Consider the following 16,487-nt stretch of genomic DNA (forward strand, 5'->3'; position numbering starts at 1 on the left):
GTAAGATGACTGTAAAGGAACACTATAGATCATAGTATGTTTTCAGTGTTAAAAACGATTTTTACACTTATTATTTAAAAAAAGAAAAGCAAAGGAAATCACCTTTTTAAAAGAGCAAAACACTAAAATAAAGGCAGCCATGATGACGTTTTTGAGAAAGTACTGTGTGCATTTATTGAATTTTAGGTCTCTGCATTATACATTTGAACAACCTTGAAATAGTATAAATAGCTCTACAGCATTGTAAAAGATGGGGATTTTAGTCCGACTTTGTTCTTATTTACAGAAGACATTTTTAAGAAGCACGGGGGGAGAAATGCAAGATTATTAGTTTCGTCTTAATATCAAACAACCCTTTTACTCAGTATTGCGCATATACTTTAAATATTACCAGAGTATAGTGACAAGAATCTAGGTAAATCTCACTTTATGAGCACATCCACTCTCTCACAACTTTGTCTCAGACAGCACAACCAGTTTTACCAAACCCACAGACCTTGAATTACACACAGCCTATAAGAGTAGTTTAATGAACAGATTTAAAGTATGTGCTTGCTTCATAAAGTATTTCTTCTAGGATTTGTACAGACACTTTTTGCTACATCATATCTCTCATGTTTAAAAGAGTATTGCCCCTGCCCTTCACCCAGTTATATTCCAAAGTCAGAGAAACAATGAAGGGATACGAAAGAGCTTTTTGTCCTCCCCCTCTCTTCAGAGTACTGCGTGGGGTTAGTTTCACTAGATTCACACTGTCTGATGGAAACGCATTTAAATGTGCAAAAATGTATCAAACTTGGATTCCCAAGATGAAACTTTTACCCTTTAGCTCATCAAAGCTATGCTCTGATATGAAACTCATCATGCATTTAGTGTGATGCAAAATAAAAGCCCATTCATTATCACCCATAAAAATCAATAGTTTAGAGCAGCAATCCCCCCCACAGTGCCACTGAGTGAATCACTGATAAACCTACCCAGGAAATCCAGCTAGGTGTGCCCCAGTGATTATTTGTGTGCTAAAGAACAGCTTTGTTTAAATGTATGAGATGAGCCTTCTTTTGTCTCTTTGAGTACCCCACTTACATCCCCTGGTTTCCTATACATGCACACACACAGACACAGACACAGACACACACACACACACACACACACAGTCATCAACAGGCTGGAAAAAGTCTTGACTCTCAGTTTGAAACAGATCACAGAACAACTTTCTCTGTGTTCCTGGCCTCCTCCCCTTAGTGCACCGGAGATGCCACATTTGTGTTTTATCTGCATTCAAGTCCTACGGTTTTGTGCAAGCAAGCAATATGTGGGGGAAAAAAATATGAAGAAAAGAAAATGATACATGAAATTATGTAACATATTACATAATTATTAGGTATTGTAAAACATGGAAGTGAGTGCATAGAGTGAAGACACTGTCATCTTGTCGTTGATACATATATATCCACTAGAAGCCGCCCAGCTTACACATAAAATAAGCATAGATGTCTCTTTTAGGAAAACATTTCGTCAGACGAGTTCTTCCAGACAGTCAGAAATTAAATCAAGCCAACCACCAAGTTTGAGTCACACTGTAGGCCTCAGATGTTAACGACCCCCAGTCAAACGGAAGGGGGTATACTGACAGCCATCACGGAGCCAACTATTGACACCTTTGTGCCATTTTTCTGGCTGAGAGACATCCCCAGCAGGCAAACACAACAGTGAAAGAATGGTGAGCAATCAAGAGTAAGAAGTGGCGCTTACTAGGTATTTCCAATTCAAATTATGTACTTCTGGTTCACAGCAGGTGAGAAACAGACGCTGCAACAGCTAAGGTCAGTGGCAAGTAATTAGGAGAGGACAGTTGGAGTTTGTTTGCTTACCAACTGAGTGGAAGACAGGCAAATGACAGTGGTTGATCTAAGGCATGTCAGGGGTGACTCGCTGGTTCGGTATGCTACTCGCAGTGTAAAAATCTAAAGTGAGGGGATATGTGCAATCAAAGCGATGTGTCCCCTTCATGCAAATTATGCAATGCCAGCTATGTCATTTCACTGTAAACACATGGCAGAGACATCATATGTTTTCTTGAGTGAAAAGAAAAAGAAAAAAAGAAAAAAAATCAGCCCCTGCTGCTGCAGACTTCAGAAACGATGCTTTTCAAAATGCAAACTCCTAAGTTCATGAACCAAACGGAGAGGTTTGATCCACAAGTGATGGCCGGTTCTGCTGTCAAACACGGACTTATCAAAATCTTTAAATCTATATGTTGCTATGGCTACAGTGCACTTAATCTATTTTCACAGTCGACTGTTGAGTTCCTTGAAGCTGACATTTAAATACACAAGATGAATTTAAAACAGTGAATTCATCTTTGGCTTATGCAGTCTTCAGTGGAAAGAAAAAAAAAAGAAGCAACTGAATAAATGATGAAAACACAATCACTAATGTATGTAATGCTTTAATAAGAAAGTCTTCTTTGAATAAAAATAAGTGCAGGTATTTTGGGTGCTCCTCTAAGGGGGGGGATGAGTGGGTGGGTGGGGGATAATGTAACAATGAACTTTGATTTCGTTATTTTGTTGAGTGATGGGAAGCAAAATAAAATCAAAAAACACTTCTGGAAACACGAAAGGCTAAGGTAGTGGAAAAGGGAAGGCAAAAGACACCAGGAGGAGTGAAAGATTTCGTCCCAACAAAAGGAATAAATATTCGGTATATAGTTCCCCATGTCATTCTGTCGGGTAAACATTACCCCTCAAAAGTTTGAGGTAATTTCGCAAAACTCCCACTTCATGTATAACACTAAAAATGACCAATCAAAATATTCCCAAACTTGAGCTGGTACACTGGACTTCTCAGACAAGTCCGAAATTAATCAGACATATAACATTCAACCACAAAAACTAATTCATGAATGCAAGCAAATAACAGTAATTTGGGATCTTCATAAAAAAAACAAAAAAAACAACTATTTTGCGAAACAACAACTTTGATAATTCATGGTTACCAACAATAATTATATTTAGTATTAAACACATCATTTTATTAAAGAGCGTGTGCATGTCGGTGGATTAACCACTACACAAACATTAAAAACAGATTTTTGTAATTGCCAAAACTGTTAATTTAGGGCAGCTGTAGGATAAATCTTACGCTGCGTATAAAGTAATGGTTTACAAAAATGTTGCAAATTAAAATGTATTAATCAATCATTACTGGAATATATATCAAGGGATCAATCCTGTGCTCCAGTGGCAGACTGCATCAGCAAGTGCAAGTTAGCTACCTAGCTTCTATCTATGCATGACAGATAAAGTGTTGTGGCTCACACACAGTTCAGAAAGAAAGAGTGCACCAGGAAAGATATTCCCTGTCAAAGATTCTGGTAACTTATCAATAATAATATAATTATAACCCTCATTGTGTTTCTGGTAATTATCTCCTATATTATATCAGATTAATGACATTTTATTTAGCTTGCATTTTTCCACGTTTGTGAAAAACGTTTCTCAGATATATTCCACATCTTTAAATTATACTGAAAAATATCAGTTATAGTCCTGCTAGGCTGACAACATGACTATAAATAGATTATTTTTTTTTCACAGATTTTGCTGAGAGCTGCATGTTTCACTTGGGGAGAAAAAAAAAGTGACACTCTGGGTCTTTAGATGCAGAGTGCTGACTCGTGCTTCTCAGACAGACTGCTCTAACTTGTTAACACGAGAAGCAAACATGGTACTGGTAATGCAAGCAGTGTGCTCCGGACCTATTTGATAATGTTATGAAAACTGTATCGCTGATTAAAAATATTGGATAGTTAAGAGTCTGATACATCAGCCTTTATGGGTTTTAGTGTAGTCTCAAAATTCTCTTAAAAAAAGGGAACTACCTATTACATGCCTGAAAAGTTAAACAGTCTGTACTGTTCTTTTCACAAACCAACATGACTTGGCTCTTATGGGAACCATTTAATAAAGCTGCCAATAGAAGACTAGAAACTCTGATTTATGACTGATTTACATCTCCTAGCGCAATGATCTACAGGGTTTTATCTTCTTCTTTCTGTTCTGTTTAGAGCTGGTTTGCACTTCTCTGAGCTGGGAGTAGTAAAAAAAACATTGTATGAATCGATAAATGCTTTTTATAAAGTGACAATATCTGGCCCTGCTTCAGCCATTTCTAATTACTTTTTATTTTGACGGTTTGTTTTTCAGTTATTTTCCAGGGGTGATTCTCTTATTTCAATTTAGTTTCTATTCTTTGAAAATGTTTAGTTTTAGTGTTCATTTTAATTAATATTATATGGACTATATATGTCAAAGAGAAGAAAATCAGTCCAGGTATTACAATAAAATCACACAACTTTTTGAAAGCAGCTGGTTCACAGTGTCCAGAGACCCTGAGTTTCAAACACATCACAGCCTCTTCTTGACATAACTAACACATAGTAATTAAGGATATCTCCTCTATATATTTATTTCTATATATTTATTAGTGTTCCAAGTTCACAAAATTGTTTCAGTTATAGTTTTAAATTCCCCCCCGTTTTTTTTTTTTAAATTTTAGTTATCTAAAACATCTTTTTAAACATCTAATCTTAGTTTTTAGGGTCGTTTTTGTTAACTATAGTAACCTTGAATAACACAGTGAGAAACAACATTGAATGTAATGGCATGTAATGTAATGGCTTCTGTTAATGGCACAAGTTTTGTCAGCTATGTTAACATAACTGAAAGAGGTTTCCTAATAATTATTCTTTTAATATGACAAACTGGTATTAGGGATCATGCCATTAGAACACAGGAGTGAAGGTATGTATGCCTGAAATTTTAATTAATTGCTGCCAATTATAACATTTCTGCTGGTCAGTGCTACATTAGCTTAAAACAAGTGAGCTTCTCTTCACAAAACAAAAACATTTCAAAGAAACCCCAAACTTTCGAGCGGTAGTGCGTATCCTAAAATTCTATGTCCTCAAGCTTTGCCTGATTATTGGGATGGGTTCTCATTCAAAATCCATTCAGACACTAAACCTAAAGTTTGTTAAAAAACATCTTTGACACAATCCACTCTGTAGGACATACAGAAGAGGTAACTGCTATCTATATAAATACCCCTTTAAACCTGACTTTCAGTTTCATCACACCAAAACTATTCGTAATAACCTGATCTAAACTGATTTTTATATAACTCAAATGATGAAGAAAGTAAACAAACTAAATAGGAGGAAGACACACAGAGGTGAGTTTGTGGTATGTGTGCAGTGTCTGTGATGGCCACAAGGCGGTGTTGTGCAAAAGCTACAAGATGGCCAATGGTCTGGGAAGAGAGCAGGACGATGGAAGACAGAAAAGCATTAACGCTTGCCTTCTGTCTGCTTAAAATATCTTATAGCCGAGATACAGGAACATTTAAAACAGTCTTCATATAGATTCTTTAGGATATAATTGTCATTATAACAATACCTTCATTAACAATTTTTTTAATGATGATATCAAGAACAGTAACAAGAAAAGAAAGTTCATCAGCTGAGGTTTTCAATGGCAAGACTCAAATGAGGAGTCTCCTGCTTCAAAGTCCGTTGGGTCCAAGAAATATTCAATGACTTGTTTGCTCATTTGCAGTCACCAGGACCAGCCTATTATTGTATGAATGTGTCAAAACCCTCCAAACCCAGGAATTTCCCACTCTTTTCCCCTCCACCCGTACCCATCTTCACTGAGATGGCTCATTTACATTGCAAAAGCTTCCTCTCCTTTCTCCAGGTGTTTCACTGACACTTATCTGTCCTTTGTTCCAACCCAACGGCCCTCTCTCACAGTTTCTCTCAGAGACGAGTCTGGGCCTCAGGGACGTAAATTTCGATGCTGTCTGCGCTCTCTGTGGCTGAGTTCTGGCGAAACGAGGCAGCCTTCTTAGCAGCCAGCAGACGCTTGCGAGCCTCTTGTCGCTGTTTCTCTGCAGAGCTCAAGGAAGAGTTGGATGAAGAGTCGGCACTCTTCTCGCGGCCCAGCGGTGGTCGTACCTTACCAGGCTTCTTTGACGCCGCCTTCTCCTCGTCCTGTCATGTTGGGAGTGACAGAAAGTGACAGAGAGGAAAGAGTAAAGAGGAGATAAGGGGGGAAAAAGACAGATATCATCCAGTGAGAAAATGTAATCAAGAAACATCAAGGTCCTTTATCAGTTTAGACAGGTTCAGCAAACAGGACTTTGACGAGACATTACAACAGGGCTAATTATCTTCAATTAAGATTGAAATAACAGTGATTTTACATGATAAACAGAGACACTGACATTACAGACAACTGAAAAACAGACACTGAGAAAAAAAAGACTAAACAGTCATTTGAATATCAATTTTCAAAGACATGAAATGGTAACATGAACTGATGGGGAGTTTACATTATTAATAATTATAAGGCTCACAAGACACACTCGATGCACGTATACTGACAAGCAACAGAAGCAAAAGCACCTCAGCGACAGGTAAAACAGCCACTGACATAAAGATGCAGGCACAGAGACACATATACACACAGTTACTTATTAACAATCAACAAAGGACACACAAGGACACAGACTTTTAAATAACAAAAGCCAGAATTCTTTCACATGAAGCGCATCTCAGCCATGCTTTGCTGCAACACAGATCGGAAAAATGACACATGCATGCTCAAAGTAGGGCTTCATACATAAAAACACACAAGCGTCAGCCCTCTTTGAGATGTTTTAATTTTTCCATGCATGCCTACAGGGATCACTCTGGCCCCTTTGGACAGGGAGGCCTTGTAAGAGTTCATCCCACAAAGGGGATGCGGGGTAAAAGAAGAGTGGGAGCAATGGTAGTGGTGGTGGGAGGAGAGAGGCCGGTTTCGGCGGCTTTCCTACCCCAGCCAGGGCACTGGGCAGCAGGGGTGGGAAGTACCTTCCGCTCAGAATTTGACTGGGCAGCTGCAGATGTCACGGGCTGCCAGTCATTGGACTTGAGATGGTAGAGCTCATCAAATTTGAGGCTGATGTCTTCAATGGATAGCTGAAGGAGGTCCCAAAAACCAGCCAGGTCCTGGGCTGTAGGGCGTGGGTTGGCATTTGTATTCTAACCAGAAGAGAGATGAAAATGATTGAGGAGTAAGAATACAATACATGTAATCTATATAACACTGGAATGAATATTACAATGAGAAAAGAATCATAAGATATAAAAGCTGACTGCAGTAAGGTGTTACACCGCTGATGAAACCTTGTTAAAAATAAAAAAGCTTTTTTAAAATTTTTTATTACTACCCTTAAGCCCACACATGTTAACTTTTTTTGGAGTTTGATTCACATTCTGGACAAAATCTACAATCTCATTCTGGTTATGGGCTAGTTTGTTTTCCTGCTATCACAGTGTAGCCTTTAAAGCTCCAAAAAAGAAGCCATGGATTCTGACAAATTTGCCTGTTTTCAGCCTTTTCAGTGTACCAGAGAAGTCTTGTCCAGGAATAAAATGCATGTGTGAAAATGGAAAACAAATTTTATATGAAAAATAAATGAATAAAAATAAAATTAACCACTGAAAATGTAAAAGGTGGCTAACTCTATTTGAAATGATCTTGGCAAGTAAAAGGGTGGTATCTATGTCCATAATGTGCCATCAGCTTGGTGGAATGGTTTCTTTACATCACACCCAGTCTGTCACTGGAACCTCAGGAGCTCAGTGTATTGTAGTTTCACCACAGCAGGAACCACCACTGTCCATGGAAGCCTTCAGCTGGTTGACTAGAGAGTAGACAGCACTGACTCTAGGTTTGCTGGTTTTAAAATGAGCACTGTTTCTTACCCAGAAAGCTTATTTGGTTGCTCCTTTTTCTTTTCTTTTAACTATAACAGACCCATCCCCTTTTTTTGGCTTTAAAACAACCTCCTTTGAGGCTTGAAAGAACTGCTGCTAATATGTGTTTAGCTGAATTACAACAATGCTATTTACAGTTTAGATCGGGAGTCATTTATAGACAATGCAGATTCGGAGATCATCAGCTCAAACAACCATATGCAAGTTATTCAAATGTGTCACCAATTTGACAAGGTCTGGAAGAAGACCCAAACCGGCACCCTCAGATAACAGGAAATAGGTTTGGATGTTGAGGAACAAACCAGGAGCCTCCATTATTTTATAATGCAAATGTGTGCCTGTTGTGTGTGTATTGTTCTGCTGATTAAGCCGCTGCCTCTCTTGGCCAACACATGATCACAGAAGGTATTTTAGTTCTCAAGAGTTTTATCTTCTTATTAAGTTTAAAAAAAGAAAAAGAAAAAGAAGAAAAATATCAATGGAGAAGGACAAAGCTGCATAATAGCACTGCCTACTTTGACCAGCAAGAGTTGTGGTACAGAAAAGCTGTTGTTTTCATATTTAGCACTAGGGGGAGCTACATCACAGCTTAACTGTTTTTGTTGAGCTGGAGGGACTACTGTCACAGCACGGTTTGGTTTTAGTCATTTCAATATCATCATACATTTCCAACTCCCACGTTGATAAATTCAGTACTTTGATCTAGAAAGCAACCACTCAGCATCTAGTGTCAAATCAAACTGTCCCCTCTATGTTTATTCTGCTGATTTAACCTGCAGATACTGCCCGACAGATATGAAGTAAAGGCTGCTCTGAGATCTTTTACTCTCACACAGCAACTGTTTGTAATGCTTGGGGAAGGCTGGCTTTTAGATTGTGCCTTCTTTTTCTGTGCACTACATTTATGCAGCTTTATATCACTGCTGTGATCTATATTCATATATTTTAGATAAACTGTGTAGTTGCTCTTTATTTCCTACTTTGCAGCATTTGTTGTAAAGTCTGCGGCATATAGCCATTTTCACTAAAACACTTGAGATGAAGGGCTTATTTCTTTATTTTAAGCTCCTTTTCTTTTGTGTGGGTTGATCCCAATGACTTGTTGTGTGTAGGCCTAATATGCTGTATATCAGATTAGTTGTCATGTGTGTAAAAGCTTTTCTAATCATCAAAGCAAGCAGCTCTTGCTGTGGACAGAAAAAGACCCAAATTGGTAACCGGTACAAGAAACTAGCTGGGACTTTCAGTCTCGTGAGCGAGCCTGGAGAGTGGGATCATCACAGAAAGGCGATATACACACCAAGTTTTGTTCACACAGTCCCCGGAACTGCTGAAACTTCTGAGACATTAGGAGTTGGGCACTTCCTACTGCACTGCGAATCTTCCCCAGCACTACAGTGAGAGAAAGAAACAAAAACGTAAGAATCATTGAAGATTTTCTGTTTTCTTTCTTTCTTTCTACCTCCTAAAGTAGAGACAGGAATCATAGTGGTACTTTACACACTGACCTGCATACAGTTGGTCTCACTGGGTCAACACTTGCTGTTTTTTTCCTATTGTGCAGAACATTATCATACAAAGCAAATCTTTAGGGTCTAGACGTAGGTGCATGAAACAGTGAATCTAACAGACTCCACAGGATGTCATGAAGGGGATTACAGTCTATTGGACATTGTGATCCTATTTAAAGGAATGTAAGCCTATATAGATACCCCAGCCTTCTGTCTGTCACTTGTCACTATGCTAGTCTTTTGCTTTGCCAAAATCAGGACAAACATCTGTCCTGACAAAATTTTGAACACTGCATTTCAAATTTATTATACTATTTATGATTCTCACACACACACACACACACACACACACACACACACACACACACACACACACACACACACACACACACACACACACCTGAGTACATGCAGTCAAATATAGGAAAGGGCCTTGTCTGAATATTGACCACCCACAGCCCTGCTTGTGTGTACTGTGTGTATTTGCTCTATGCCACAGGCTGATGTGGAGGCATTAATCTAATCTGGGGGTTTAATCAGGTCCAGACTAGATTTGTGTAATTCTGGAGATTAGAGGCCCGCTTGTGTGCGGTAACCCCAGGTATTACCGCCTCATCCCTGCCATGCTGTGCAACTCTGATAAGAGTGAGAAGAGGCCTTGAGGCAAGACCCCATAAACGGAGCTCCGCACCAAGTGCCCGAGCGAGACAACAACAGACGTTTGGAAGAATTCGGCTCGAGCAGAAGCGCTCATTCAGAAGGCCTGCACATGACTGACTTCAGTAGTAACTTGACATTTAGCCTTGGTGTGCTCTTTCTGGTTTAAATTATGACTACATCAACCATAGGTAGAAAGTTTCAAATCATTAATGGAAAAAAAAGAAAAAACAAAACACAATCATGGTAATTATGTGATCGCATCGCTAGCTTATAATGAAACACACTCCTATGCAGTAAATACATTTACAACCGCTTAAAAACCCCCAAAAAGAACGTTTTACTGAAAAGTTTTTCTTATAAGTGGACTCAACTACATGTGCTGCAGACTCTGCTTACTCCTGCTGACTCATGTAAATACTAGAGTAACAGCGCATCCTACTGGACAAACTATGTCATGACATAGTTTCTTGGAGGTGAAACGTCTTCAATCAACTCAGTAAAGAGAAACTGACTGTTCAGGGTTTATGTGACCATTAAAACTATGGTCACCACAGCTCAGTCTATGATTCTGGGAGTGTGGGAGGAAACCAGAGCAATTGGAGTGTTATGTTTTTTCAGGAGAGTGCGTCCCGATTGATTCACGTATCAGTTTCTTTTTAAAACAATTTCCTTTATGTTACTGCACACAAAACTATCCCCGGTAGTGCAATGAACTTGTGAATTTGTTTTATGGTCACGAGGTTTAATTAGTTCATGCTTATTTCCGAGAAATCTTGTTTTTCTTCCTGTAATTTTGCCACTGTGGTACACACCAATACCCAGGAGTCACAGGCTCTGCTGTGAATTTAACACACTCTGTTCCAGACAATAACAAAATGTGTCACCACAACCTAAACCATATCCGAAACAACACAAAGTAAGCTGATTTATGCTTTTCCTATTCTGCAACTTTCTCCAGCTGGCAGAGGCACTTAAACAATGAGAAAACTGTGTTACAGTGAGCACCCTGCCATCCTTACCCTCTTCTGAGAGCTGGTTATCTTTGGTTTCCTGTTCCATCTGCTGGCACCAGCCTTCCATGCGTCCCGTCTCGGCCTGCAGCAGCTTCAAGAACCACTGGCCGTCCCTCCGACACAGCGTTCCCCCTCCTCCGCTCTGAGGGACACTGCTGTTATTCCCGCTGTCCAGCCAGGGGTCTGGCGGTGGAAGAGAAGAGGGGTCCAACGCTGGGTCCAGACTTTCTGAGAAAGAGGAAGAGCTGCTTCTTGTGGTGGAGCGGTTGAGAATCTGCCTGGGAGGTGGAGGTGAAGAGGTGTCTCCGGTGGGGTCGGCGCTGTCTAAAGAGTCTCGTCCAGGAGGGGAGCTCATGGACTGACTGGCACAATTGACCATGACTTTCTTCTCAGTGGGTTTGGCATTAATTACATGGGAGATGATAGAGATGTCCTGCGTGTCTGAGTCTGTTTCGTGTTTTGAGGCCATGCTGCTGGAGTGACTGAGCCTGAAACAAAAGTAGTTGACACTGTGATAAATTTGCTTTTTTTCATAACTAGAAGAAAAACATTGTGACATTTTATGTGCACAACATTAACAAAGAAAACCTGTTTACTCCTTACTGGAACAAACAGGTCTTTCTTAGTTTAAACAGTGAGCCAATTCCACTGGTCAATGTAGACATTATAAATACAGAGGATCTGATGGAGTCTGGGCCTTGCATACATTATGATGCACTCAGACCGGCATCAAATGATTTGTGAGGATTGAAACTCTAGCTTCTTGTTTTTGTAAGGCTGATTAGATATGATGGATGCAATGACTGAGCATTACTGTTATCAGTCAGAAAATGAACATAAGGAGGTTTGCGTTCAGTCAAATAATGAAACATTATAAAGAAGAGGGAGGAAAAAAACCTGAAGAATGACAGTATTATTGCACCAAAACTGACATAACAGTCACATAGCACAATACCAGCAAAATACAAAGTCACAGAATGCACTGCACCAAACAAATGAATCTTAACCACACATTAAACAGAGACATATTTAAAGTTTCCCGTGGTGCGAAGCCAAAACTAGCTGCCAGAGACAGACGTGGATTTGCCCTGATCTCCGTTATCTTGATTATATTCAAGCACTTTGCAAAAGACTGTATAGAGACAAAAAAGCTGACAGTCACTTACTATATAAGCTAACTGATTGTATACACGTCTAATAAATGCATAAAACACTCAATCTGCACTTTCCAGACTGTCTGCAGCACTTGAATATAATCTATAGAAACAGTGTGAGTCATCACCCTGTGGCAAGTTTAAATTGTGTGCACATTTCACATTTAACTGCATTATGCATGTTCACAGTTTAACACTTTAAGACTATTTTCACATTTACTTGCTACAAGTTGAGTTCAAAAGACAGACTTTAGCAAACTAAGATAATTTTGGACCCTGCTGCACAACTATCACTCACAGAAAGTAATGAATGAGGAGCCTTACAACCAGCAGTTAAACTTTTCAATTAAGATAAAAAATAGCTTCATATTTGACAATTTGAATTCAATGTAGGAGGCTTTTAAGAATTTCTAGGCGAGTAATTAATTTTTTCCCCCCCATTACATTACACGTGATTAATATTTTTGTTTATTTGAACATGCCCGGAGGGGATCTTTGAGTAGTAAATATTCATTATGGGAATATGGTTCAACGTTGAAAACACAACACACAAAGACAATGAGGGTGCTTTAACATTTACAAAGCTCCTGGAAAGGGAAAAAAAACAGTCAGAGGAGTATGTGTGGCTATAATATAAATTCCTCACGTTGTTAAAAGGACAGGAAGAGGACTTACTGCCACCCGTCCTCCACCTGTACTCCAATTGATTGAAATCTGGTCAGGGGAGGAGTCTCTTCTCGTGCAACTTCCTGAATACAGTCCACCTGAAAAGTAAGGAACAATGACACAAACAAAAATATAGTCAAAGGCTTTGTCGAAACTACGCTCACGAATGAATTAATACGGCACCGAGCAATGGCTACTAGCTGGCATTCCAGAGTGACAAAACAAAACATTAGTGGAAAAACTGAAAAGAAAAAAAAACAAAATGTGAAATTTATGCTTGGTTTCATTACAATGCCGAGACCAAAGGTTGTTTTAAATGAGTCATTGAGAGCCGGATCTGAAAAATGGATAAAATATTTCCGCTTCAGAACAGAAAGTGAGAAGAGGGTGAAGCGAAAATATGTGGTTTGACTTCAATACCACAGGAAAAAAAAAAAAAAAAAAAAAAAAAAATTGCTCTCGCCAGGTGTAATGAGAGAGCAAGAGTCACAGTAATGAGACCTTCAACTTCCAGGCATACTTTTAGGTTTGATGGGAAACACTTAGACAGAGATCATGAACAAAATTAGCTTTTTCCTGGATTCAAGATCAGCAGGCAAAACGAGTTACACTTCAGTCAACGATGTGACTATTGGCACCGCTTTGTGTTAGATGTGTAGTTAACGTCTGATTTCTACACAACTGTGCAACAGTGGTACAGCCACCCCTGTCCTACCTGTATGCCAATGGAGGAAAGTTTCCGCCTGGGCACGGGGGCTACTAGGGGCTCCTCTGCTGCAAGATTTCCTTTATTAAATCCCGATTTTAGGGGTTCGTGCTGGACTACAGAGTCACTTGTCTCAGTGGAAGCATTTGCAGTGGCGGGGGCAATTGGTTCTCTCGGGGTAGCAATAGGAGTGGGGATGATGTGCGGAGGGCGGGGAATGCCCCGGGCCAGGCTGTTGGCACGGGTGCTGTCAAGGCTGTCAGAAGAATTGCTTTGAGCGTGGCTAGATTGGCTGTTGACCTCTGACCTCCTGTCCTGCTGGTCCAAGTAGTTGTCCTGGGCCGATTCTGTGCTGCTCTGCACGGTCACTGAGATGTAGGGCTTGGAAGTTGTACGGGGCGGCACTGGTGGAGGAGCTGCTTTCTTACAGGTGGTTATGCATGTGGAGACTGAAGGAGAAAAGAGCAGAGAGGGAGAAATTAGAAGAGAAGGATTATAAATAAGAGTTTCAGTGAACTGGCAAGTGACTTCTAGGGATTGTGAACGCAAAACAAGGAGGAATCAATGATAATAAAATGCATAAGTAGAACTGCAAACAGCTAAATGCATTACCCATTTGTTTATCAGGGTCGTTCTAAGAACTCGCTAACCACTTTTCTCAACATGTCCAAAGCAAAACTCTTCAGCTGCACATAAACACACAGAGACACTGTTGCATGAAAGCTGGAGCTCCAGCAGAACTGGGGAAGCATCCCATAAAGTGGAAAATCTAATCAGGCAGAAAATTGAACAAACTTATCATCCCATAAAGGTTGCTAAATTAAATCACACACACCCCGTGTGCTTCAAAGACTCAATCACAAGACAGGTGATGAAATCAGTAAACCAATTTCTGGCCACTTGACACTCAAAGCCAAATATGGTAGAACAGCTGAGGGAGATAGATTTATCTGCAGTGCTCACCAATGACAGTCCAAAAATGCCCTCCAGTCATAAAAGATAACGCAGAGAGAACGTATACACAAAGGAGGGAGAAAAACCACTCAAATAAAATCTGTGTAGTAAGAGATAACATGCAATTAACATTTTTATAACACCTTTACAAGTAAAATATTCTCTCTTTCCACCACCTTTAATAGTGCATTTATGCTTGTTGTTACAGCATGTTGAGTAATAAATGTCAATTTGGCAAGACACAAAAAAAGCAAGCAGCTGGGCTTTTCAAACATGGGATACATAAGTTTTCTGCAGTGACTCCGACACAGGTCACTTTTAATGTTCTGTCAGATACATCAATGACAGTGGTGGAGAGCACCATTGCACTCGTGAGAAAAGACTTTTTGCACCTATATTAATGAAAACTGTAAGCATTAACTCATTAAGCGTAACTATATAGGTTAATATCTATCTGAGTAACTAAATCAATGTAAGCGTGTGTGTGGTGCATGTGATGCAGTAGCTCCCTCCGCACCTCACACTCTGAGCGACTTAGATTGCTGTGGCGAAAAGTAACCAGAGTGCCCAGTCAGACGCTCATCCAGCCCGACGCGTTCAGATGCCATCAGATCAATGGAAAGAAGGGCTCATCTGAAAGGGGCTCGAGTCTATATGCTTTGACATATTCAATGCTGCACCAACAAAACAAATATGCTAGCTGTGTGTTAATACTCGACCGCGTGGCAATGCTCCAGTTTCATGGTCACATGGCAGCGTACCATATACAGGGGTTAAAATCCTGAAGCCAAGCTCCTTATACTGGTAACAGTTTGTGTTAGTTTACATGAAATCCACACAACATGAGACCATCACGCAATATAAAAAGCAGATTTTCCAGCTCATACCAACGTCTGCCCTCTGCCTATTAGACCACAATGATTCAATGCTAGCATGGCTATTCATTCAGTTTTCTTTATAGCTTTCATTTCTCTCTGATCTATATTAGTAAAATCGGAAGAAGGATTTGTGATATGAATCTTTTTAAGAATAGAACATTTGGCCATTCTAGAGCTGCGTATTATCGAGTCATCAATCATAAGCTATATAGATGTTCAGTTCAAGGCAACAGATTCCCATTAAGATCATGTAAACACACTCACAGGCTTCTATAGTTAGTCTAAACACAAGGACTCTGTAGAAGAGACCACTATTCCCCTCATGCTACACACACAGTAATGGCAGAGTGCGATGGAGTACCACTAAAAATGTCTAATCTAAACAGGGAATATTACTGTAACACTGTAAACCCTTTGGTTGCTGTATAATCCCTCAAATAGATGATTTATTTGACATCACATGAGGAAAAAAAGACGAATGAGTAAAAAAACATGAAAGAGTATTGGCACAGAGAAGAGCCCAACCCTTTGAAGCTGAGAGAAGAAACTGACCTTTTAAAGCCTGAACCATGAAATAATTGCTGGAAAATTCTAATTTTTTGAAATGGGACTGTTTATTTTACTTTCTGATAAAAAAAAAGTAAAATCAAGTAAATATTTGCATATATGAGTTTTAATTGGTATCAGATTTGTTACATCATTAAAAATGTGTTGTGCCTTTTATTTTGTTTTTTCAGCTGGGGAAACAAAAAAGCACACTGATGATGTGAAAGTGTCAAAAAGTCACAAAAACTCATGCATCAAATATAATATATAACGCCTTAATATAAATTTAAACTTGGCCTATTTAACATTATAGTCAGGCTTAACTTCACTACCAAAAAGCTCTGTTAATCAAAGCGTAAAACGTGGCACAACAGCAGGACATGATCAGAGATTCCTATAGTCACGTGCTAAATTTTACATTTTAGAAGAGAAGAAACACAACAGCTTCTGGTGAACTCCATTCAACATTGTTTACGCTTCATCAGGTTTCACTGAAAGCTGCGGTCAAAATTCCAAGAAGGGTTTTTAAAAAGCCCCGCAGCAAACATGTGAGCTGCTCTGAATCACT

At 39.5% G+C, this 16,487-nt stretch overlaps 1 protein-coding gene across 2 annotated transcripts in view; it reads right to left on the reverse strand.

The window, feature by feature from the left end:
• Nucleotides 1–143: 143 nt before the first annotated feature.
• Nucleotides 144–16,487, reverse strand: part of dlgap4b (discs, large (Drosophila) homolog-associated protein 4b) — a 28,875-nt gene continuing 12,531 nt past the window's right edge. Inside the window, exons 6-11 of one of the 2 annotated variants that reach the window (XM_031747886.2) lie at nt 13,551–13,990; nt 12,845–12,933; nt 11,022–11,503; nt 9,132–9,223; nt 6,923–7,093; nt 144–6,058 (exon numbers count right to left, since the gene is read on the reverse strand). In XM_031747886.2, the coding sequence (XP_031603746.1) occupies nt 5,825–6,058; nt 6,923–7,093; nt 9,132–9,223; nt 11,022–11,503; nt 12,845–12,933; nt 13,551–13,990 (1,508 nt within the window). In that variant the 3' untranslated portion in view covers nt 144–5,824. Of the gene's footprint in view, nt 6,059–6,885; nt 7,094–9,131; nt 9,224–11,021; nt 11,504–12,844; nt 12,934–13,550; nt 13,991–16,487 lie in introns of both variants that reach the window. The other variant, XM_039612496.1, reaches the window with a different exon arrangement.

This window comes from Oreochromis aureus, linkage group 5 (genome assembly GCF_013358895.1).
Source record: "Oreochromis aureus strain Israel breed Guangdong linkage group 5, ZZ_aureus, whole genome shotgun sequence".
NCBI lineage: Eukaryota > Metazoa > Chordata > Actinopteri > Cichliformes > Cichlidae > Oreochromis > Oreochromis aureus.